At 50.8% G+C, this 23607-nt stretch overlaps 1 protein-coding gene and 1 long non-coding RNA gene across 6 annotated transcripts; one reads left to right on the top strand and one right to left on the bottom strand.

Annotated features, from left to right (window-relative positions):
• Positions 1-243: 243 nt before the first annotated feature.
• LOC140710479 (uncharacterized) lies at positions 244-12170 on the bottom strand. The gene is made up of 3 exons (XR_012091511.1): positions 11720-12170; positions 11521-11631; positions 244-11414 (listed from the first exon to the last, which is right to left on the bottom strand). It is a non-coding gene; the product is annotated as an uncharacterized lncRNA (long non-coding RNA).
• Positions 12171-12423: 253 nt separating this feature from the next.
• PIF1 (PIF1 5'-to-3' DNA helicase) lies at positions 12424-22379 on the top strand. 5 transcript variants are annotated; one of them, XM_008016287.3, is made up of 13 exons: positions 12424-12483; positions 13671-14247; positions 15746-15878; positions 15965-16090; positions 16838-16991; positions 17077-17191; positions 17270-17376; positions 18373-18512; positions 19140-19246; positions 20015-20102; positions 20267-20412; positions 21224-21415; positions 21628-22378. In XM_008016287.3, the coding sequence occupies exons 2-13, from the start codon at positions 13690-13692 to the stop codon at positions 21685-21687; spliced, it is 1926 nt and encodes a 641-aa protein (XP_008014478.3). In that variant the 5' UTR covers positions 12424-12483; positions 13671-13689; the 3' UTR covers positions 21688-22378. The 5 variants fall into 5 exon arrangements, with proteins under 5 accessions (XP_008014478.3, XP_008014477.3, XP_008014476.3 ...); XM_008016286.3 differs by having other exon boundaries at positions 12438-12507; positions 21628-22379; XM_008016285.3 differs by having other exon boundaries at positions 12447-12483; positions 13644-14247.
• Positions 22380-23607: the final 1228 nt, after the last annotated feature.

Raw genomic sequence — 23607 nt, 5'->3', positions numbered from 1 at the left:
CCAGGCATGGTGGCGCATGCTTGTAATCCCAGCTACTCAGGAGGCTGAGGCAGGAGAATTGATTGAACCCGGCAGGCGGAAGTTGCAGTAAACTGAGATCGCGCCATTGCACTCCAGCCTGAGCAACAAGAGCAAAACTCCGTCTTTTTAAAAAAAAAAAAGAAAGAAAGAAAAGAAAAAAGACAAGAAACATCAAGTTTCAATGGTTGGTTGGATGTGGCAGTTGAAGAAACAAATCAGGGATATGGTGTAGGTTTTTTAATTGAGTCCAAAATGGTGGTGCCATTTACTGAGATGATAAAGACAGGAGAAAAACTGGGAAAGGAGATTAAAACCTCTGTTTTGGAGAAAGTGAGTCTGACATGCCTATTGGCATCCATGTGGAAATATCAGGAAGACAAATGGAGATATTGTTTGGTGTTCCGGGAAGAAGGGCAGGCTGGAGATAGAATGTTGGGAATCATCATGTAGTTGATAATTGAGTCACCGAAGAAGAAAGGAAAGAGGGAGGGAGGGAGAGATGGAGGGAGGGAAGGAAGGGAGGGAGGGAGGGAGAGGGAAGGGAGGAGAGGAAAGGGGAGGGGAGGATCAGTGAGAGGTCTAATGAGGAAGAGGTGTTAGCAAAGATTAACATGGAGCAGCCAGTAGACAAGAAGAAACGAGGAAGTGTGAAGTCGTGGAAGAGAGGATCAGCTGTATGAGAGGTTCAACAAAATGAGTGTCCGCTGCCCGGTGATGACAGTGCAAGGTGCCGTCCTACTCTGGAAGCTGGAAGAAAGTAAAATAAATACCGTTTCCCGTTCAGCTCCTCTACAGGCTGTCCTTTTAAGCTTCGGGCTGCGAAAGCGGGAGGGCAAAAAGCTTGGAGAGAAAGGATCCCAAAGTGGAGGGGACGGGTCCTTTTGAGTATCACATGAGATAATGCCAAAAATGCATTTTGTAACCCCCTCTGTGCTAATGTCATTGTAGCTGTTATTAATGAGCCAGGGACTGAACCGAGACTTCTCAATGAGAGCGAGCAGATAAGACGTGTGGAAGGATATTCCGAGAAGGAAATTTCAAAATGAAGAAAACCCTTTCCTCTTGAGATCTTGCCTCCAAACCAGGCTTTGGGTTGGGCGAGGAGATCCGAGAGCAGCGTTGCACCTCAATCCAGACTGACCTTACGGCGGCAGCAGTGAGCAGAGTGCCGGGCGGATGCCGAGAACTGCCCGAAGCCGAAGGGAAGTACAGCCCCAGGAATAAGGGCTCCCTCTGGCCCCGCCTCCCTTCGCCGCCGGCCAATCAGGATGCAGCTGGTAGAACCACGGAGCGGGCAGCGGGGAGGAGCGAAGACCCGAGGACCATTAATCCACCGCCAGGCGGCGTCTAGTTGCACGTTAGATACCTTTCTGTTCAGGGAGTTTGTTGCTCAGACAAAAACCTGTGCGGGGAGTACAACCACTTTGGAGAAAGATCTTGCAGTTTCATATAAAACTAAATATACAACTATTCTATGACCCAGAATTTCTCACCTAGGTATTTATTCAAAATAAATTAAAACATAAATCCAGGCCAGGCGCAGTGGCTCACGCCTGTAATTCCAGCACTTGGGAAGGCCGAGGCGGGTGGATCACTTGTAAGGAGTTCGAGACCAGCCAGGGTGACATGGCGAAACCCCGTTTCTACTAAAAATACAAAAAATTAGCTGGACGTGGTGGCAGGCACCTGTAGTCCCAGCTACTTGGGAGGCTGAGGCACGAGAATGGCATGAACCCAAGAGGTGAAGGTTGCAGTGGGCCGAGATTGCGCCACTGCACTCCAGCCTGGGTGACAGAGCGAGACTCCGTCTCAAAATAATAATAATAATAATAATAAATAAATAAATAAATAAATAATAAAAGCATAAATCCAGCCGGGCGCGGTGGCTCACACCTGTAATCCCAGAACTTTGGGAGGCCGAGGCGGGCGGATCACCTGAGGTTGGGAGTTCAAGGTCAGCCAGACCAACACAATGAAACCCCATCTCTACTAAAAATACAAAAAATTAGCCAGGTGTAGTGGCACGTGCCTGTAGTCCCAGCTACTCGGGAGGCTGAGGCAGGCGAATCACTTGAACCCGGAAGGCGGAGGTTGCAGTGGGCCAAGATCACACCACTGCACTCCAGCCCGGGCAACAGAACGAGACTCCGTCTCAAAAAAAAAAAAGCTAGAACAAGCTAAACTAATCCACGGTTGAAAATAAAATCAGCTGGGCACGGTGGCTCACGCCTGTAATCCCAGCACTTTGGGAGGCCGAGACGGGTGGATCACGAGGTCAGGAGATCGAGACCATCCTGGCTAACACGGTGAAACCCCGTTTCTACTAAAAAATACAAAAAAACTAGCTGGACGAGGTGGTGGGCGCCTGTAGTCCCAGCTACTCCGGAGGCTGAGGCAGGAGAATGGCGTAAACCCAGGAGGCGGAGCTTGCAGTGAGCTGAGATCCAGCCACTGCACTCCAGCCTGGGCAACAGAGCAAGACTCCCTCTCAAAAAAAAAAAGAAAAGAAAATCAGAACAGAGGTTGTCTGAGGATTGAGGGTGGAGATTGTTTGAGAAGGGGCACAAAGGAAGTTTCTAGGTGATAATAATATTCTTACAACTTCATGCAGTGAAGGAAATTGTTCCCTATCTGTGCTACCCAAATGTAATAGCCACTAACCACATGTAGCAATTGAGCACTGGATTTGAGTTTCACTTAATTTTAATTGATTTAAGTTTAAATTAAAATAACCACATGTGGCTAGTGGCCACTGTATTGGACAGCACAGTTGTAGATCCTGATAGGGGTTTGGGTTACACAGGTATATTAATTTGCAAAGGTCCTCTAATGATACCCTTAAGATTTGTGTGTTTCACTGTATGTGAAGTTTACATTAAACATGTAAACATGGTCGGGTGGGCGTGGTGGCTCACGCCTATAATCCTAGCACTTTGGGAGGCCAAGGCGGGCAGATTGGTTGAACGCAGGATTTTGAGACCAGCCTGGGCAGCATAGTGAGACCTCATCTCTACAAAAAATACAAAAGTTAGTTGGGCATAGTGGTGTGTGCCTGTAACCCCAGCTACTTGGGAGGCTGAGGTGGGAGGTTGTCTTGAGCCCAGGAGGCAGAAGTTGCAGTGAGTGAAGATCTTGCACTCCAGCCTGTGCAACAGAGCCAGACCCCGTCTCAGAAAAAAGAAAAAGAAAAAAGTCCAGCACAGTGGCACGCACCTGTAATCCCAGCACTTTGGGAGGTTGAGGTGGGTGGATCACCTGAGGTCAGAAGTTGGAGATCAGCCTAGCCAATATGGCTAGAAAGCAGGTTTCTTACTAGAAACCCTGTCTCTAGTAAGAATACAAAAATTAGCCAGTTGTGGTGGTGCACACCTGTAGTCTCAGCTACTCAGGAGGCTGAGGCACGAAAATCACTTGAACTCAGGAGGGGGAGGTTGCTGTGGGCTGAGATCAGGCCACTACACTCCAGCCTGGGCAACAGAGCGAGACTCTGTCTCAAAAAAAAAGAAAAAAAAAAAAGTAAACATAAGGCTGTGTGCAATGGCTCATGCCTATAATCCCAGTACTTTGGGAGGTCCAGGCTAGAGGGTTGCTTGAGCCCAGGAGTTCCAGACCAGCTTGGGCAACATAGTGAGACCCTGTCTCTGCCTGGGACATGGAGGTTGCCGTGATCTGTGATTACACCACTGCACTCCAGCCTGGGAGACAGAGTAAGACTCTGCCTCAAAAAAAAAAAAAAAAAAAAAAAAGGCAGGGCTGGGCACAGTGGTTCACACCTGTAATCCCAGCACTTTGAGAGGGTGAGGCAGGTGGATCACTTAAAGTCAGGAGTTCAAGACCAGCCTAGCCAACATGGTGAAACCCTGACTCTACTAAAAATACAAAAAATTAGCCAGGTATGGTGGCGTGTGCCTATAATCCCAGTTACTTGAGAGGCTGAGGCACAAGAAAGGCTTGAAGAACCTGGGAGGCGGAGGCTGCAGTGAGCCAGCTGCAGTGAGCCACGATCGCAGCACTGCACTCCAGCTTGGGTGACAGAGTAAGATTCTGTCACACACACACACAAAAAGTAGGCTGGCACAGTGGCTCACTCCTGTAATCCCAGTACTTTGGAAGGCTGAGGCGGGCAGATCACCTAATGTCAGGAGTTCAAGACCAGCTTGTCAACATGGTAAACCCCGTGTCTACTAAAAACACAAAAATTAGCTGGGCATGAGGGTGCACACCTGTAGTCCTAGCTGCTCCAGAGGCTGAGGCAGGAGAATCAGTTGAACCTAGGAGGTGAAGGTTGCAGTGAGCCAAGATCACCTACTGCACTCTAGCCTGGGTGACAGAGCAAGACTCCGTCTCAAAAAAAAAAAAAAAAAGGCCAGGAGCGGTGGCTCATGCCTGTAATCCCAGCACTTTGAGAGGCTGAGGTGGGCGGATCATGAGGTCAAGAGTGCGAGACCAGCCTGGTCAACATGGTGAAACCCCATCTCTACTAAAAATACAAAAATTAGCTGGGTGTGGTGGTGGGCGCCTGTAATCCCAGCAACTTGGAAGGCTGAGGCAGGAGAATGGTTTGAACACGGGAGGCCGAGATCGTGCCATTGCACTCCAGCCTGGGTGACAGGGCAAGACTCCGTCTCAAAAAAAAAAGTAAACATAGCCAGGCATGCACCTGTTGCCCCAGCTACTAGACAGGCTGAGTCCAAAGGATCACTTGAGCCCAAGTATTTGAGTCCAGCCTGGCGAACAGAGTGAGACTCTGTCTCTAAAAAGATTTTTAAATGTAATTCATTATTTTTTTTTTATGAGACAGAGTCTTGCTCTGTTGCCCAGGCTGGAGTGCAATGGTGTGATCACAGCTCACTGCAGCATTGGCCGCCTCAGTTCAAGTCATCCTCTAGCCTCAGCCTCCCAAGTAGCTGGGACCATAGGCATGTGCCACCACATTTAGCTATTTTTTTGTTTTGTTTTGTAGAGATTGGGGGTCTCACCTGGATGCCCAGGCTGATCAGGAACTCCTGGGCTCAAGTGCTCCTCCTACCTTGACCTCCCAAAGTGATGGGATTACAGGCGTGTGCTACAACACCCAGCCTTTTTCATTTTAGGAAAAAAAAAAAAAAAAGCTGAGCACGGTGGCTCATACCTGTAATCTCAGCACTTTGGGAGGTCGAGGTGGCAAGATCACCTGAGGTCAGGAGTTCAAGACCAGCCTAGCCAACAGGGTGAAACCTGGTCTCTACTAAAAATACAAGGGCGGGTGTGGTGGCTCACACCTGTAATCCCAGCACTTTGGGAGGCGAGGCAAGTGGATCACGAGGTCAGGAGATCGAGACCATCTTGGCTAACACAGTGAAACTCCGTCTCTACTAAAAATACAAAAAATTAGCCGGGCATTGTGGCAGGCGCCTGTAGCCCCAGCTACTCGGGAGACTGAGGCAGGAGAATGGCTTGAACCTGGGAGGTGGAGTTTGCAGTGAGCCGAGATCGTGCCACTGCACTCCAGCTTGGGCAACAGAGCAAGACTCCATCTCCAAAAAAAAAACAAACAAACAAACAAAAAACACACAAGAGCAAAAAAAAATCTTTTTTTTTTTAGATGAAGTGTGCTTTGGTTCTATCACCCAAGCTGGAGTGTGGTGGCGAGATCTCGGCTCACTGCATCCTCCGCCTCCTGGATTCAAGCAATTCTTCTGCCTCAGCCTCCCAACTACCTGGGATTACAGACGCGTGCCACCACGCCTGGCTAATTTTTGTGTTTATAGTACAGACAGAATTTCACCATATTGGCCAGGCTGGTCTTGAACTCCTGACCTCGTGATCTGTCCGCCTCAGCCTCCCAAAGTGCTGGGATTACAGGTGTGAGCCACCACACAGGGCACAAATGAAAAAATTTTTTAAAAAGGTCAACGTAAATTCTGGTTAATGCTATGTATGCTAAAGTGTTAGAAGTGAAATGTACTCATCTCTATAACTTTGAAGTACATAACAAAGAGATGGATAGATGTATGGATGTGATAAAACAAATACCGCAAAATATTGTAGATTGGTGATGAATATATCAGTGTTCACTGTACAATTCGTTCAATCTTTCTGTATCTGCTTGGATTTTTTTTTTTTTTTTTGAGACAGAGTCTCGCTCTGTCACCAGGCTGGAGGGCAGTGGTATGATCTCAACTCACTGCAACCTCCACTGCCTGGGTTCAAGAGATTCTCCTGTCTCAGCCTCTCGAGTAGCTGGGACTACAGGCGTGCACCACCACACCCAGTTAATTTTTGTATTTTTAGTAGAGACAGGGTTTCACCATGTTGGCCAGGATGGTCTCGATCACTTGACCTCACAATCTGCCCGCCTTAGCCTCCCAAAGTGCTGGGATTACAGGCCTGAGCCACCGTGACTGGCCTGGATATTTTCATGATAAAATGAGAGAACTAAGGTGTGAGAGGAGGTAGGAATGATGAATTACTGCCTAATGGATGAAGTTTCATTTTTCTTTTCTTTGAGATGGAGTCTCGCTCTGTTGCCTAGGCTGGAGTGCAGTGGCATGATCTCGGCTCACTGCAACCTCCATCTCCCGGGTTCAAGCGATTCTCCTGTCTCAGCCTCCGGAGTAGTTGGGATTATAGGCTCCTGCTACCATGCCTGGCTAATTTTTGTATTTTTAGTAGAGATGGGGTTTCACTTTGTTGGTCAGGCTGGCCTTGAACTCCTGAACTCAGGTAATCCACCCACCTTGGCCTCCCCAAATACTGGGATTATAGGTGTGAGCCACCACACCTGGACTGGATGAAGTTTCCACGTGAAATAATGAAAACGCTCAAAAATAAATTGTGGGGGGAAGTGAAAAAAATAAATAAATTGTGGCCAGGTGCAGTGGCTCATGCCTGTAATCCCAGCACTTTTGGAGGCCGAGGTGGGTGGATCGCCTGAGGTCAAGGGTTCGAGACCAGCCTGGCCAGTATAGTGAAACCCCGTCTCTACTAAAAATACAAAAATTAGCCGGGCATGGTGGCAGGTGCCTGTAGTCCCAGCTGCTCAGGAAGCTGAGGCAGGAAAATCGCTCGAACCCCGGAGGCAGAGATTGCAATGAGCCAAGATTGTGCCATTGCACTCCAGCCTGGACAGCAGAGCAAGACTCTGTCTCAAAATAAATAAATTTAATTAATTAATTAATTAATTAATTGTGGTGATGGTTATACATTTGGAAGGTACTTAATGTCATGAATTATACACTTAAAAATAATTAAAATGATAAATATCATGTATATTTTTCCACAATTTTTTTAAAAAAGTTTGAAAGCCAAAGCAAAAAAAACATATTAAGAGAAAATCTGTTGGGACATTCTGTTGCCTTTCCTTGAAGCAGTCTGGGGTATTGCACACAGAAACAAGGTAAGAGATTTGGCTTCCCCTGTGTGTAAGTGCACTAGGCCTATTGTAAGCAGAGGGCAGTGGAAAGAGAGAGCACAGGCTTTGGAAGCAGACCTGGGTTCATAACCCCAGCTCTTTCATTTTCTATGTGACTGTATTTGTTTCTTATTGCTATGGCTGCTATAACAAATTATCATACATTTAGTGATTTCAAACAACACAAATTTATTATCTTGTCATTCTGGAAACCAAGAGTCTGAAACGTGTCCTACTGTGCTAAAATCAAAAGCTGTTTTCCTTCTGGGGACTCCAGAAGAGAATCCATTTCCCTGCCCTTTCCAGCTTCTAGAGGCCTCCTGCCTTCCTTGTTTTAGTCTGTGGCCCTTGCCTCCATCCTCAAAGCCAGCAGTAACATCTTCATGTCTCTCTCTCTCTCTTTCTTTTTTTTTTTTTTTTTTTTTGAGGCGGAGTCTTGCTCTGTCGCCCAGGCTGGAGTGCAGTGGCACTATCTCGGCTCACTGCAAGCTCCGCCTCCTGGGTTCACGCCATTCTCCTGCCGCAGCCTCCCGAGTAGCTGGGACTACAGGCACCTGCCACCACGCCCGGCTAATTTTTTTGTATTTTTAGTAGAGATGGGGTTTCACCGTGTTAGCCAGGATGGTCTCGATCTCCTGACCTCGTGATCCACCCACCTCGGCCTCCCAAAGTGCTGGGATTACAGGCTTGAGCCACCGCGCCCGGCCATTCTCTCTCTCTCTTTCAACTCTACTTCCTTTGTCATATCTTCTCTGATTCCTGTTTCCTTCTTTCCCCTGTGATTACATTGGGCCACTCACATAATCCAGAATAACGTCTTCATCTCAAAAAACTTAATCATGACCGGGCGTGGTGGCTCATGCCTATAATCCCAGCACTTTGGGAGGCTGAGGCGGGAGGATCACCTGAGGTAGGGAGTTCAAGACCAGCCTAACCAAACATGGAGAAACCCCATCTCTACTAAAAATACAAAATTAGGCGGGTGTGGTGGCACATGACTATAATCCCAGCTACTAGGGAGGCTGAGGCAGGAGATTCGCTTGAACCCGGGAGGTGGAGGTTGCGAGATCGTGCCATTGCAGTCCAGCCTGGGCAACAAGAGCGAAACTCCATCTCAAAAAAAAGAAAAAAAAAAAAACTTAATCATACCTGCAAAGTCCCTTTTGCCAACGTAAGATAATACTCACAAATTCTGGGGATTTGAACATGGACATTTTTGGGAAAGGGGGTCATTATTCTGCCTACCCTAATGACCTTGAAAATTTTTCTCTCTTTTTTTTTTTGAGATGGAGTCTTGCTGTCGCCCAGGCTGGAGTGCAGTGGTGCAATCTTGGCTCACTGCAACCTCTGTTTCCTGGGTTCAAGTGATTCTCCTGCCTCAGACTCCCGAGTAGCTGGGATTACAGGCACCTGCCACCACACCCGGCTAATTTTTATATTTTTAGTAAAGATGGGGTTTCACCATCTTGGCCAGGATGGTCTTGAACTCCTGACCTCGTGATCCACCTGCCTCAGCTTCCCAAAGTGGTGGGATTACAGGTGTGAGCCATCACACCCAGCCAAAAATTTTTCTTAACCTGCTCATTTACTCATATACAATGATGCATGCCACTGATATTCAATGTATGTCAAGACAACACTGAAGAAGAAAAATATCTCCCAAGATTTCTTTCCAGCCAGGTGTGGTGGCACACGCCTGTAATCCCAGCACTCTGGGAGGCTGAGGCTGGCAGATCTCTTGAGCCCAGGAGTTTGAGACTAGCCTGGGCAACATGGTGAGACCCTAGTCTCTATAAAATATACAAAAATTTGCTAGGCATTGTGGCAGTCACCTGTACTTCCAACTACTTGGGAGGCTGAGATGGGAGGATCGCTTGAGCAGGAAGGTCAAGGCTGCCATGAGCTGTGACTGTGCCACTGTACTCCAGCCTGGGTGGTAGAGTGACAACCTGTCTCAAAAAAAAAAAAAAATTCTAAAAGATTTATGGAGATATAATTCACATACCATACAATCTAAGCATTCAAAGCATTTGATTCAATGGCTTTTAGTACAGTCATGGGGTTGTGCAACTATCACCAATCAATTTTAGAATATTTTTATGTTTCTCCCATTTTGAGAAAACAGAGGCTTGAGACATGGAAACCTGCTTAGTGTAGCATCCACTGGAAAGGCATTGCAGTGGCTGTTATTAGCTGACATTCTAGTCCAGGTTATAGCTTTCATGAAGCTAGGCCAGTCACCTTGAGGCAGAAGTATAGGGTCTGAAGGCAGAGAACCCAAGGCTGTTTCACGCCGACTTCCTAGAACTAAATTAAAAGGAAAACCCGGCTGGGCACAGTGGCTCACGCCTGTAATCCCATCACTTTGGGAGGCCTAGGCAGGCAGATCATGAGGTCAAGAGATCGAGACCATCCAGGCCAACATGTTGAAAACCCGTCTCTATTAAATATACAAAAATTAGTTGGGTATGGTGGCATGCACCTGTAGTCCTAGCTACTTGGGAGGCTGAGGCAGGAGAATCACTTGAATGGGGGAGGCAGAGGTTGCAGTGAGCCAAGATAGCGCCACTGCACTGCACTCCAGCCTGGTGACAGATGGAGACTCCATCTCAAAAAAAAAAAAAAAGAAAGAAAAGAAAAGAAAAAGAATACCCTGGCTGGACACGGTGGCTCACGCCTGTAATTCCAGCACTTTGGGAGGCCAAGGCGGGCGGATCACGAGGTCAGGAGTTTGAGAGAACAGCCTGGCCAATATGGTGAAACCCCATCTCTACTAAATATACAAAAATTAAATGGGCTGGTGGCACGCACCTGCAGTCCCAGCTACTTGGGAAGTTGAGGCAGAAGAATCGCTTGAACCCAGGAGGCAGAGGTTGCAGTGAGCCAAGATCCCGCCACTGCACTCTGGCCTGGGTGACAGAACACAGAATGAGAGTCCATCTCTCAAAAAAAAAAAAAAGGAAAACCCTAACTTTCCTTGCCTGAGTAACAAAAGGACCAAAGGCTACTCCCTTTGACCTTTCCTACATGGCAGATGGGAGATTGGCTGTCTGCAACAAATCAGACTGAGTGTGGGTCCAGTCTTTGTTTGCAACTTTGTGACTTCACTCTGGCCTCTGAATGGTTGCTGTCTGCAACCAATCAGACTGATTGTGGCTACCACTTCAGTTACATGAAGTAAGCATAAAGTTGCCAATGGGAAACTTCCAGCGGGTATTTGAACCCAAGAAAATTCTGTATCTCAGGTCCCCTCCCACACTGTGGAGTGTACTTTCGTTTTTGATTTTTTGTTGTCGTTTGTTTTGAGACAAGTTCCCGCTCTGTCGCCCAGGCTGGAGTGCCGTGGCACGATCAAGGCTCACTGCAACTTCTGCCTCCTGGGTTCAAGTGATTCTCATGCCTCAGCCTTCCAAGCAGCTGGGATTATAGGTGCTCACCACGACATCTGGCAATTTTTGTATTTTTAGTAGAGACAGGGTTTCACCATGTTGGTGAGGGTGATCTGGAACTGCTGACCTCAAGTGATCCCCCCATCTCGGCCTCTCAAAGTGCTGGGATTACAGGCGTGAGCCACCGCGCCTGGTGGTACTTTCGTTTTCAAAAAATCCCTTCTTTTGTTATTTTGTTGCTTCATTCTCTCTTTACTTTGATGGGCATTTTGTCCAATTCTTTGTTCAAGACGCCAAGAACCTAGGTAACTTTCAGTCACCACCCTGTACCGCTAACAGCCTGGGAGCAGTGTAGTGTATGTAGTAGCTAAGCCCCATGGAGTGATTAAGCCAGCAGGTAATCTGGGTTCAATGTTTGGTTTTACTCTCTATATCAGCTATGTGACCTTCAGTAAAATCTCTGGGAGCCTTGCTTTTTCCTTATTTGAAATATGAAGTCCGGGCGTGGTGGCTCATGCCTGTAATCCTAGGACTTTGGGAGGACAAGGTAGGTGGATCGTTTGACCTCCGGAGTTCGAGACCAGCCTGGGAAACATGGTGACATCCTGTCTCTACAAAAAAAAAAAAAAAAAAAAAAAATTATATATATATATATAAAGTAGCCGAGTGTGCGTCTGTAGTTCCAGCTACTTGCGGCGGGTGAGGCGGGAGGATCACCAGAGCCCAGGAGGCAGAGGGCAGTGAGTCACGACGGCGCCACGGCAGAGGTTGCAGTAAGCTGAGATTGCGCCACTGTACTCCACTACAGCCTGGGTGACAGAGTGAGCCCTAGAAAGGAAAAACGAAAGGAAAAAGGAGAGAGCAATTTAATCCTTGGTAGCTATCATTATCTGTAAAATGAGGTAGCCAGACTCACCTGTAAGATCCTTTCCAGCTATGTAATTCCAAGCTTCAATGACATAATAAAGATAATTAAAAGTAAATTCTTTCAACATCCTGTGCAAGAAGAGGGATAAAATTTCCCTGAAGACAGAGACTCTACTCGCTTCCGCTGTACCCTCTAGTACGTGGCACAGGTCTCAGAGTTTCTCACTCATAGGCTTCAGCTGGGTGGGAAAGCCAAAGCGTTAAAATGTCCTTTAAAAAGGCAGAGAAGAATGTAGAGTTGGGGGCGGCGGAGGGACTGGGCAGGCCTTGGGGTGTTCTGCCCAGAACTGAACAATGGTACTGTGAGTGTAAACAGGGGTGTGGGGGACCACAGGCAGGTCCTTCCCAAGGCCAAGCCCAGCCTCTGTGTGCGGGCTAGAGGGGAAAGCGAGTGTGCTGGAAGGATGGTTCTGAAAATAATTCTTCGGAGTCGCTTAGGGTTTTCAGACCCGACACCACGCGCAGCCCAGTGGCTGCCGCCGCCGCGGCCTCCTCGCACCACACCCAGCAGTCCACTGGATTTGGTCGCTCGGCCACCACCATAAACCTCCTTCCTCTGGCAGGCGATTGGTACAGCCCAAGCTCCGGGAGTAGAAACGCAGATACACCCATTGTTACGCCTCTACCTCTGATTGGCTGGAGAATTTAAAGATCCAGTCGGTGATTGGGTGATTTTCTGCCTCTAGCATTTGAAAAATTTCTAGTTTCGGAGCTTCGCCATAGATCTGCTTGTTCATCTGAGTGTCGGCGCAAGTGAGTGTCTGCCCGAACCCAGAGGTGGGGAGCAAAGAGCCTGATTCATCTAGGGGTTCCCGCCGGGAGGGTGCAGACAAGTGGGTCAAGCGGAGGGAGCATGGATTCTACGGTCCCAGGGTCCCCTGCGATTTCCCTAGCCGAATATTTTCCACCTCGTCTCCACCTTGCTGGTGGGAAGCGTGAGGGCATGGGAATCACACTGACTTTGACTACCAGCCGCTGTGACTTATGAAGGGCAAGTGAGTTTCCCTCTCCCAGCCTGTTTCCACGTCTGTACACGGGGAATAGTGAGACCTGCCCGCTGCATATAAGCCAGTGAATGTTACCTGCAAGGCAGAAGGCGCTTATTACATGGCAACCCTCTTTGCATCTCCCCACGGGCGATTCTGCTGCTTCCTGAGGAGAGGACTCTGAGGATTCCTATGCTGGCCCTGGGTCTCAGGGAAGGATTCTTTCTGCGAAGGCACCCCCTTCTAGTGAGGTCCTTGCAGGACACCTGAGGCTCCCTAATCCTGGGTGCCCATCCCCCGCTCTGGAAATTGTATAGCAGGGTGCGTGTGTGTGTATATATAAATTGTATATATTGTTGTGTGTGTATATCTATATAGAAATTGTGTGTATGTATATATTGTATATATGGAAATAGAAATTGTGTAGCAGGGTGCATGTGTGTGTATATATATATACACACACACATATGTATAATGTATGCATATATATGTCTTTATATGTATGTATGTTTTTTAAATTAGAGGGTATCACTATGTTGCCCAGGATGGTCTCCAGCTCCTGGGCTCAAGCTATCTGCCTCAGCCTCCCAAAGTGCTGGAATTACAAGCGCCCGCCACCACACCCGGCTAATTTTTGTATTTTTAGTAGAGACGAGGTTTCACCGTGTTGGCCAAGCTGGTCTCAGAGCTCCTAACCTCAGGTGATCCGCCCACTTTAGCGTCCCAAAGTGCTGGGATTACAAGCGTGAGCCACAGCGCCCGACCCAGCGTACATTCTAAGAGTGGATTTTCGGTTAGCCCAAAGCCCTTTCTCCGTCTCTGTGACCTCCTCGTGTTACCAGTGACAGTCCTCGTGATCCTGTGTGGCCTTGACCTTGCTCCCTGTCGCGTCCTTTATAGCATCCATTACGTCCCCTGAATCCTTAGGACCACTGTGCTCCGGTGTCTTCGCAGACCTGCAGAGGCGGTGGCGATGCTGTCGGGCATGGAGACGGCGGCAGGGGAATACGAGGACTCGGAGCTGCGGTGCCGCGTGGCTGTGGAGGAGCTGAGCCCGGGCGGGCAGCCGCGAAGGCGCCAGGCCCTGCGCACCGCGGAGCTGAGCCTGGGTCGCAACGAGCGCCGCGAGTTGATGCTGCGACTACAAGCGCCAGGGCCCGCGGGGCGGCCGCGCTGCTTCCCTCTGCGCGCCGCGCGCCTCTTCACGCGTTTCGCCGGGGCCGGGCGCAGCACCCTGCGGCTCCCGGCCCACGGCGTCCCTGGGGCCGGCGCAGTGCAGCTGCTGCTCTCGGACTGCCCCCCCGACCGCCTGCGCCGCTTCCTGCGCACATTGCGCCTCAAGCTGGCTGCGGCCCCGGGTCCCGGGCCGGCCTCCGCCAGAGCGCAGCTGCTGGGCCCAAGGCCCCACGACTTCGTCACCATCAGCCCTGTGCAGCCCGAGGAGCGGCGGCTCGGGGCGGCCACCCGGGTTCCGGACACTACGCTGGTGAAGCGGCCTGCGGAGCCCCAGACTGGGACCGAGCCTAGCACAGTGAGGACGGGAAAGAGGGGACACCTTTAGGAGTGGATGTGCCATTCTTTTAAGATAGAAGAGAACTAGAGACCCAAGTTTGGGGGAAAACCTATGTGGGTATTTGAGGGTGCTGCTGGTTATCTCAGATACGCATCTGACATCTGAGTATGACAGGGGTGTGGGAATTGTGCCTGTGGTCATTATAGTGTAACCCGAGATGGCGTAAGTCAAAACAGGAAATGGGACCTGGCTACATTAGAAGAGAAATCAGAGGCCAGGCGTGGTGGCTCACGCCTGTAATCCCAGCACTTTGGGAGGCTAAAGTGGGCGGATCACCAAAGGTTAGGAGTTCTGAGGCCAGCCTGGCCAACATAGTGAAACCTCGTCTCTACTAAAAATACAAAAATTAGCCAGGCGTGGTGGCGGGCGCCTGTAATCTCAACTACTTGGGAGGCTGAGGCAGGAGAATAGCTTGAACCCGGGAGGCAGAGATTGCAATGAGCCTAGATCGTGCCACTGCACTCCAGCCTGGGCGACAGAGCAAGACTCTTCCTCAAAAAAAACCAACAACAACAACAAAAAAAGAAAAAAAAACAAGGCGGGCACGGTGGCTCAAGCCTGTAATCCCAGCACTTTGGGAGGCCGAGATGGGCGGATCACGAGGTCAGGAGATTGAGACCATAATGGCTAACACGGTGAAACCCCGTCTCTACTAAAAAAATACAAAAAACTAGCCGGGCGAGGTGGCGGGCCCCTGAAGTCCCAGCTATTCGGGAGGCTGAGGCAGGAGAATGGCGTAAACCCGGCAGGCAGAGCTTGCAGTGAGCTGAGATCCGGCCACTGCACTCCAGCCTGGGCAACAGAGGGAGACTCCGTCTCAAAAAAAAAAAAAAAAAAGGGAGAGAGGAAGAAAAACAGAGAAGGCTTGGAAAGGAGACTCCAGAAGGAATGCTGGGAGAAGGTCCTAGGCCCAGAGGAGAGGAGCTTATGGAGACAATGAAGTGGTCATTCGTGTCCTGGGCAGCCAACAGTTGAAGCAGATGAGGGGAGCAAAGTCTGGTGGGTTTGACAAGTTTTGTGGGCTAGGGCAGGTGAATCATAGACCACCAGGGTTTGACACTAAGCTGGTGAGAGGACAGAGATAGGACAAGAAGGGGCCCTGGCTAGGCAGATTTTGCTTGGGTGTTTTGATGTGAGAAACAGGTTTGTGATAGGAAGAGAAACTTAGGTGACAGGATGAGAAGGGTTAGGGAACCCAGAGGAAGGAGCTGAGGGAGGGTCTGGACCCCACTGGGGTGGTCTGTCCAGGACTAGACAATGGGGGTCTTCAGGGCACAAGGAGAGATAGAGACTCCAATAGTTGCTGGCAAGCTTTCCAGGCGAACCCAAGAGCTCCAAGGAATGAAGGCAGCAGAGGACAAAGGGTTACCAGGCCCAGCCCTGAACGTAGGCGAAGAAGGGTGGGGGCAATGGCTAGCGGGTGGGAGGATGTTCTGAGATAGCTCTATTCCCCCAGGAAGCCCCAAGGTGGCCCCTGCCTGTGAAGAGGCTGAGCTTGCCCTCCACCAAGCCACAGCTTTCTGAAGAACAAGCTGCTGTGCTGAGGGCCGTCCTGAAAGGCCAGAGCATCTTCTTCACTGGGAGTGCAGGTAGTGGGGGCAGAGAGGAGGTAGGGGGACAGTGGTGGGGTGGGATAGAGGAACAGGGAGACCTGTCTAACTTTGCCCCTGTCCAGGAACAGGGAAGTCATATCTGCTGAAGCGAATCCTGGGCTCACTGCCCCCCACAGGCACTGTGGCCACTGCCAGCACTGGGGTGGCAGCCTGCCACATCGGGGGCACCACCCTCCATGCCTTTGCAGGTAAGTGGGAACCCCTAGGGCTTGAGCTAAGAGCAAGCCCAGCTTCTGGGAAGGGAGAGAGGGGAAGTCTGCATTAAGAGGGGGTTTTGGGGGCTGGGCATGGTGGCTCATGCCTGTAATCCCAGAACTTCAAGAGGCCAAGGTGGGAGGATCGCTTGAGCCCAGGAGTTTGAGACCAGCCTGGCCAACAGAGTGAGACCCTGTCTCCACAAAATTTAAAATTAGCGGCCGGGTGCAGTGGCTCATGCCTGTAATCCCAGCACTTTGGGAGGCCGAGGCAGGTGGATCACAAGATCAGGAGATCGAGACCATCCTGGCTAACATGGTGAAACCCCATCTCTACTAAAAATACAAAAAAATTAGCCAGGCATGGTGGCAAGTGCCTGTAGTCCCCACTACTCTGGAGGCTGAGGCGAGAGAATAGCGTGAACGCAGGAGGCAGAGCTTGCAGTGAGCCAAGATCGTGCCACTTGCACTTGAGCCTGGGTGACAGAGTTACACTCTGTCTCAAAAAAAAAAAATTAGCTGAGCATGGTGGTGTGTGCCTGTAGCCCCAGCTGCTATGGAGGTTGAGGTGGGAGGATTGCTTGAGCCCATGAGGCCAAGGTTATAGTGAGCCAAGATCGTGCCACTGCACTTCAGCCTGGGCAACAGAGACCTTCTCGCAAAAAAAAAAAAAAAAAAAAAAAAAAAAAAGAGAGAGAGAGGGTTTGGGTATTAGCCCAGGCTAAATAGTGTCACTCACAGGCATCGGCTCAGGCCAGGCTCCTCTAGCCCAGTGTGTGGCCCTGGCCCAAAGGCCAGGCATGCGGCAGGGCTGGCTGAACTGCCAGCGGTTGGTCATTGACGAGATCTCAATGGTGGAGGCAGACCTGTTTGACAAACTGGAGGCCGTGGCCAGGTCAGTATGTTCAGAGGGCAGCAGGTGAAAACTGGGACCTGGTGGTCTTCTGTGTGCCCCTAAAGCACCCCATGCTCCTCTCCAGAGCTGTCCGGCAGCAGAACAAGCCATTTGGAGGGATCCAGCTCATCATCTGTGGGGACTTTCTGCAGCTGCCACCTGTGACCAAGGGCTCCCAGCCCCCACGGTTCTGCTTCCAGGTACTACTCACCTCCTAGCTCTGCTCTCCTTAGGGGTCTGCTCTGCTCCTTGACCCACCCCCACCCTGCTCCCATCAGGCCAAGAGCTGGAAGAGGTGTGTGCCAGTGACCCTGGAGCTGACCAAGGTGTGGAGGCAGGCAGATCAGACCTTCATCTCTCTACTGCAGGCCGTGAGGCTGGGCAGGTGAGCTCTGCTGGATGGGGAAGGGGCTATGGGATGAGGATCCAGGCATGGGCCACAGTGGAACATAGGGAGGGACCCAGGGAAAGGGGAGAATGGTTACCCTGAGGAGCAAGCACTCCATGCAGGAAGAACAGCCTTGGGCGTGGCACTGGGCAACTCAGGATGGATTGTATTCAAGACCTTCATGGCCCCATAGGAGATGGTCGCTCTGTGAATGCTGGGACCCAGCCTCCCTCAGGGTTGGGTCTCCATCACCTAGCACAAGGCCTGGCATTAAGTAGGTGTCAGGGGGTGGGCGCAGTGGCTCACACCTGTAATCCTAGCACTTTGGGAGGCTGAGGCAGGTAGATCACGAGGTCAGGAGTTTGAGACCAACCTGGCCAACCTGGTGAAACCCAGTATCTACTAAAAATACAAAAATTAGCTGGGTGTTTGGCACACGCCTGTAGTCCCAGCTACTTGGGAGGCTGAGGCAGGAGAATCACTTAAACCCAGGAGGTGGAGGTTGCAGTGAGCTGAGATCACACCACTGCACTGCAGTCTGGTGACAGAGTGAGACTCGTCTCAAAAAAAAAAAAGAAGAAAGAAACATAAGCTAGATTTTTCACCCAAGGTAGCAGGCAAGTAGACAGAAGATTGTACCCTGGAGGCCAGTCTGGGTCCTGTAAATCTCCTGCCTGTGCTCACTCATCATAACCAACTTCCTCAGGAGCATTATGGGGTGGGATGGTGGCCAGTTCTGACCTGGGGCAGCACAGGGAAGGGTGCCTACCTGTGTGATCAAAGCTCAGTACCCTGCCCCTGCTTATTCCCCATGTTTGGGGTCCAAGTTTGGAAGGGACAGGTTGGCCAGCTTGAGGGGGCAGCAACTATTCCCTGGTGCCCTCTTCCAGTCCCAAGGTCTGACCCATGGCCTTCTGCTTGAGCCATCCTGCCCATGTTCCCACCTTCCCTGCTGCACAGGTGGGCTCTGCCCTGACAGTCCAGCCCCCACAGGTGTTCAGATGAGGTGACCCGCCAGCTCCAGGCCACAGCTTCCCACAAGGTGGGGAGAGATGGGATTGTGGCCACGAGGCTCTGCACCCACCAGGATGACGTGGCCCTCACCAACGAGAGGCGGCTTCAGGAGCTGCCAGGTGAGCAGGGAGCCTGGGCTGGACAAGACCAGCTGGGAAGGGTTACAAGCAGACGTAGCCCCCAGGCAACCTGGGCCTCTGGGTCCTAGGCCCCCAACCTCTGTAGTCATAAAGATCCTTATATTTGCAAATGCAACTGTGACTTTGAAAGGTATGATGAACTAAATTCCACAGCCCCCCAGGCCTGCGCTGCCTCTACTCCTTACCCCTATGCTCTGGTCTAACAGTTTTTTTTTGGAGGCTGGGCACAGTGGCTCACGCCTGTAATCCCAGCACTTTGGGAAGCCAAGGCAGGCAGATGACCTGAAGTCAGGTGTTCAAGACCAGTCTGCCCAACATGGAAAAACCCCATCTCTACTAAAAATACAAAAACATTAGCTAGGTGTGTTAGTGGGCGCCTGTAATCCCAGCTACTCGGGAGGCTGAGGCAGGAGAATTGCTCGAACCCAGGAGGCAGAGGTTGCAGTAGGCCAAGATGGCACGATTATACTCCAGCCTGGGCGACAGAGCGAAACTCCATCTCAAAAAATAAAATAAAATTTAAAAAAAATAAAAAAAAGTCTTTTTTGGGATACTGAGTCACAAGTCAGTGATTTGTGATCTGCTTGCGCAACTCTTTTTCTCCAGGTAAGGTACACAGATTTGAGGCTATGGACAGCAACCCTGAGCTGGCCAGTATCCTGGATGCCCAGTGTCCCGTTAGCCAGCTCCTTCAACTAAAGCTGGGGGCCCAGGTGAGTGGGAAGCAGGACCTAGCCCCTGGGAGCTTGGGCTGTCCCTCATGGGCCTTGCTGATCCCTACCCCTCTGCCCAGGCCACTCTACAGCCAGTGGGTCCAGCTTTGACCACACTGAAAACCTCCCTGCCTCCTGTTCCCACCCACCTTCCCATCTTCAGCTTTCTACTGTTTTTCTCTACCTGCACCAGGAGGTCCTCCAAGCAGTGTTGTTTTGGGCAAGTTTCTTTCCCTTGAAGCTCTGTCCCCTCATCCCTAAAACTGGGGAATGAAATACCTACCCTACACAGCTGTCTTCTGTAGTATACTTTATAAATGGGAGAGAGTCCTGATTCGTCCCCCGATGTTAGGGGTGGGCAGAAGATTTTCCTTAGGGCACCCAAGGGGAAAATACAGGCACAGTGTATCTGAGAGGGGTGGCAGGACCTAGAGGCCATCCCTCAAGATTTGTGGTCCACACATGTACCTGTAACAGAGCCAACATTTTCAAAGCCCTGTAATAGAGGTTGCCTTACTGATCCCTTACCACCTCCTTCTGGGGCAAATGGAGCAAATATTATTCCTCTTTGACATAAAGGAAAACTGGGACCGAGGAAGACAAGGCAACTTGCCGCAGGGGTCACAGGCAGCCAGTGGCAGAGCTAAGGATTGGGATTCAGTGTCCCCATGACGACTCCCTGCCCTCAGCCTCTGAGAACAGCAATGGCTAAGCTAAGACCAGGCATGGGTAGGGGGGCTGCTGTCCATTCCTCTCTCTCCCTTGCAGGTGATGCTGGTGAAAAACTTATCGGTGTCTCGGGGCCTGGTGAATGGCGCCCGAGGGGTGGTAGTCGGGTTCGAGGCAGAAGGGAGAGGTAAGTGTTGGGAGGAGGTGGCAGTCCTACTACAGGGTTTGCAGCATGGCCCCCGGAATGGTGGGGGGAGAAAAAGACTACAAAGGAAACCTCCAAAGGCCCCTGGTCCTCACCTCAGAGCCCCGAAGCAGAACTAAAGTTGGACTGCTCCATGCCCTCCTTAGGGCTACCCCAGGTGCGGTTCCTGTGTGGAGTCACTGAGGTCATCCGCGCTGACCGCTGGACGGTGCAGGCCACCAGGAACCAGCTCCTCAGCCGGCAGCAGCTGCCCCTCCAGCTGGCCTGGGCGATGTCCATCCACAAGAGCCAAGTGAGCACCGGTGTGGGGGGTGGGGACAGGGCAGGTAGAGGGAGGTCAGGCATGTTGGGGTCTATGTGTCTTTTTTTTTTTTTTTTGAGACAGAGTCTTGCTCTGTTGCCCAGGTTGGAGTGCAGTGGCGTGATCTTGGCTCACTGCAACCTCCGCCTCCCGAGTTCAAGCGATTTTCCTGCCTCAGCTTCCTGAGTAGCTGGGACTACAGGCATGTACCACCAAGCCTGACTAATTTTTGTATTTTTAGTAAAGATGAGGTTTCACCTTGTTAGCCAGGATGGTCTCGATCTCCTGACCTTGTGATCCACCCACCTCGGCCTCCCAAAGTGCTGGGATTACAGGCGTGAGCAACTGCACCCGGCCCTTTTTTTTCCCCCCCACCATTTTCTAAGCCACTACTAGATACGTTAAATTGTATAAATTGTATACAACCATTGTATAAAGTATAGATATAATGAATAATCAATACTGTTTTGCACAGAAAAAAACCAGAACTCAGAGAGGTTAAGGAACATGTCCCATGTCACACAGTTAGTGAGTGGCAGCCTGGATTCAGCTCCATGCCTGTCTGACCCAAAGCCTGAGCTCTTTTCTTTCACTCCATCCCTCAACTCTTACCTGGATTTGTGTCCCCCAGTTCCCCTCCTACTCAGACAGCCACCTGCTGTCATGCTCTCCCTCTGTCTAGAGACTCTCTGGACTGGACAAGGAGATCCAGGGGCAGTAGCAGGGCTGGTAAAGAGTCAGGCCCTTCAGGGCAAGGGACTTCAGGCTGAGCTGACTCCATCTCTGTCCCTGCATCCCCCAGGGCATGACCCTGGATTGTGTGGAGATTTCTCTGGGCCGTGTGTTTGCCAGTGGCCAGGCCTACGTGGCCCTTTCCCGGGCCCGCAGCCTGCAGGGCCTACGTGTGCTGGACTTTGACCCTGTGGCGGTTCGCTGTGACCCCGGAGTGCTGCACTTCTATGCCACCCTGCAGCGGGGCAGGGGCCTCAGTCTGGTGAGAGGGAGTCATCTAATGGTGGGCTGTGGCCATAGGTGGGGTGGGAGCTAGGACAGAAGGAGGGCCCAGTGGGACCTGGGGTGGGGGCAGGAGAGCCCTCTACTGGCTCCTTTGGGGGTGAGGGCAAGAGGAAAGAGATGCTGGCCCCCAGGTTATGGCCCTGGGGAACAGCACAAGCCCATGACTGGGCTTCTCTGGCTCTGATCCAGGAGTCCCCAGATGATGATGAGGCAGCCTCAGACCAGGAGAACGTGGACCCAAACCTCTGAGCCTCACCTGCAAAGAGAAGACAAAGGGTAGCCTCCCTGTCCTCCTGCTCCCTAGTGGGCCAGGGCCCCAGGGAATAACTGGAGGAGGCGGGCAGTGTCCCCTTCTGTATTTTTTAGGGGCTCTCAGCCTCCTGGCAGGGTTAAAGGGAGAGTGCTTTAAACCCATGTACCAGCTGTGCTTCAGTTTGCCCTGCGTGAGTTGCTTCAGGGTCAGAAGTAACCCTTTCTGTGCCAGTTGAGAAACAGTCTGTGTGGTAGCTGGTGTTAGAGGACAAAGCTCTCTGCAAGGGCTGGACACAGAGCTGCAGAGTCCTGAACATCCCTCCTTCCTTTCGGGCTGCAGAAGGGAGCGGCAATGAAGACAGGTGCTCTGGAAGCAGCGTCAGGGCTTTCGGAGGGGACCTGGGGGGGACTCAGGCTGGGTACAGCCTCCAAACAGAGAACGGAACTTAGGTATGTCTCCACGGCTAGGCCCAGCCTAGCCCAGCCCATAACAAACACCCTTCAGAGCCTAACTGAAGAACATAAGCTGCAAAATGTGCACCCATATTTTAAGCTGCTTTTTCAGGGGATAAATAGTGTTTGGGGACATTGAAATGGATGTTCTCAGGTTGTATTTATTTTGGACAAATAAACTAGAGAATTGTGTAAAAACTGCCTCTTGCCTCTTCTCTCTCCCTCTCACTTGTGCATGTGCACACAGGCATTTGCTTAGGCCACAGTGGCTGAAATCACACCCTTCTGTGGGGTGGTCTTAGTATCACTGGTCATTTGAAAAGCTGAGTTATCTGATGTTGGTGACTAGCAATAAAATGACATTGTCACTGGGCATGGTGGCTCATGCCTGTAATCCCAGCACTTTGGGAAGCTGAGGAGGATGGATCACCTGAGATCGGGAGTTCGAGACCAGCCTAACATGGAGAAACCCGTCTCTACTAAAAACAGAAAATTAGCCAGGCATGGAGGTGCATGCCTGTAATCTCAGCTACTCAGGAGGCTGAGGCAGGAGAATCTCTTGAACCCAGAAGGCGGAGGTTGCAGTGAGCCGAGATTGTGCCATTGCACTCCAGCCTGGGCAACAAGAGCGAAACTCTGTCTCAAAAATAAAAGAAATGACATTGTCCTTTGGTGAAGGTGAGTTACTATCACCCAATAGTCAGACAAGGACATACTAGAGAATTCATGTGGTGGGAAACAAACAGGCCTGCCATATGTTGCTGCATTTGCTAGGAGCCTCGGTTGAAATTTCTGTTTGAGCCTTGCTGATCTCCCCAGCTTGAACCTGATCATCAACAAACTAACTTCAGTTTTTCAAAAAGCCTGATAGAAACAGGGATCCTCATAGGTTAGCTAAAACTAAGATTCTCTGCTTGTGAGCAAAAAGGTATAAATTCTGGGTGGTAAACACGGGTTATGGTGGAGGCACACATTGGCAGCTACAGGTGTCAGATTCATAAAAAAGATGGTCAGGGCCGGGCACAGTGGCTCACGCCTGTAATCCCAACACTTTGGGAGGCCGAGGTGGGCGGATCACAAGGTCAGAGATCGAGACCATCCTGGATAACACGTGAAACACTGTCTCTACTAAAAATACAAAAAAAATTGGCCAGGCGCGGTGGCTCACGCCTGTAATCCCAGCACTTTCAGAGGCCGAGATGGGCGGATCACGAGGTCAGGAGATCGAGACCATCCTGACTAACACGGTGAAACCCCGTCTCTACTAAAAATACAAAAATTAGCCGGGCGCGGTGGCGGGTGTCTGTAGTCCCAGCCACACGGGAGGCTGAGGCAGGAGAATGGCGTGAACCCGGGAGGTGGAGCTTGCAGTGAGCCGAGATCGCGCCACCGCACTCCAGCCTGGGCGACAGAGCGAGACTCCGTCTCAAAAAAAAAAAAAAAAAAAAAAAAAATTAGCCAGGC

This window comes from Chlorocebus sabaeus, chromosome 26, assembly GCF_047675955.1.
Source record: "Chlorocebus sabaeus isolate Y175 chromosome 26, mChlSab1.0.hap1, whole genome shotgun sequence".
NCBI lineage: Eukaryota > Metazoa > Chordata > Mammalia > Primates > Cercopithecidae > Chlorocebus > Chlorocebus sabaeus.
This window is presented reverse-complemented; position numbering and strand designations above follow the sequence as displayed.

Excerpts from the sequence above, each read along its gene's own strand:
- PIF1 (XM_008016283.3), top strand. Across the intron at positions 14,248-15,745 it reads CTGGGACCGAGCCTAGCACA|GAAGCCCCAAGGTGGCCCCT; the intron begins GTGAGGACGGGA and ends CTATTCCCCCAG. Across the intron at positions 16,091-16,837 it reads CACCCTCCATGCCTTTGCAG|GCATCGGCTCAGGCCAGGCT; the intron begins GTAAGTGGGAAC and ends TGTCACTCACAG.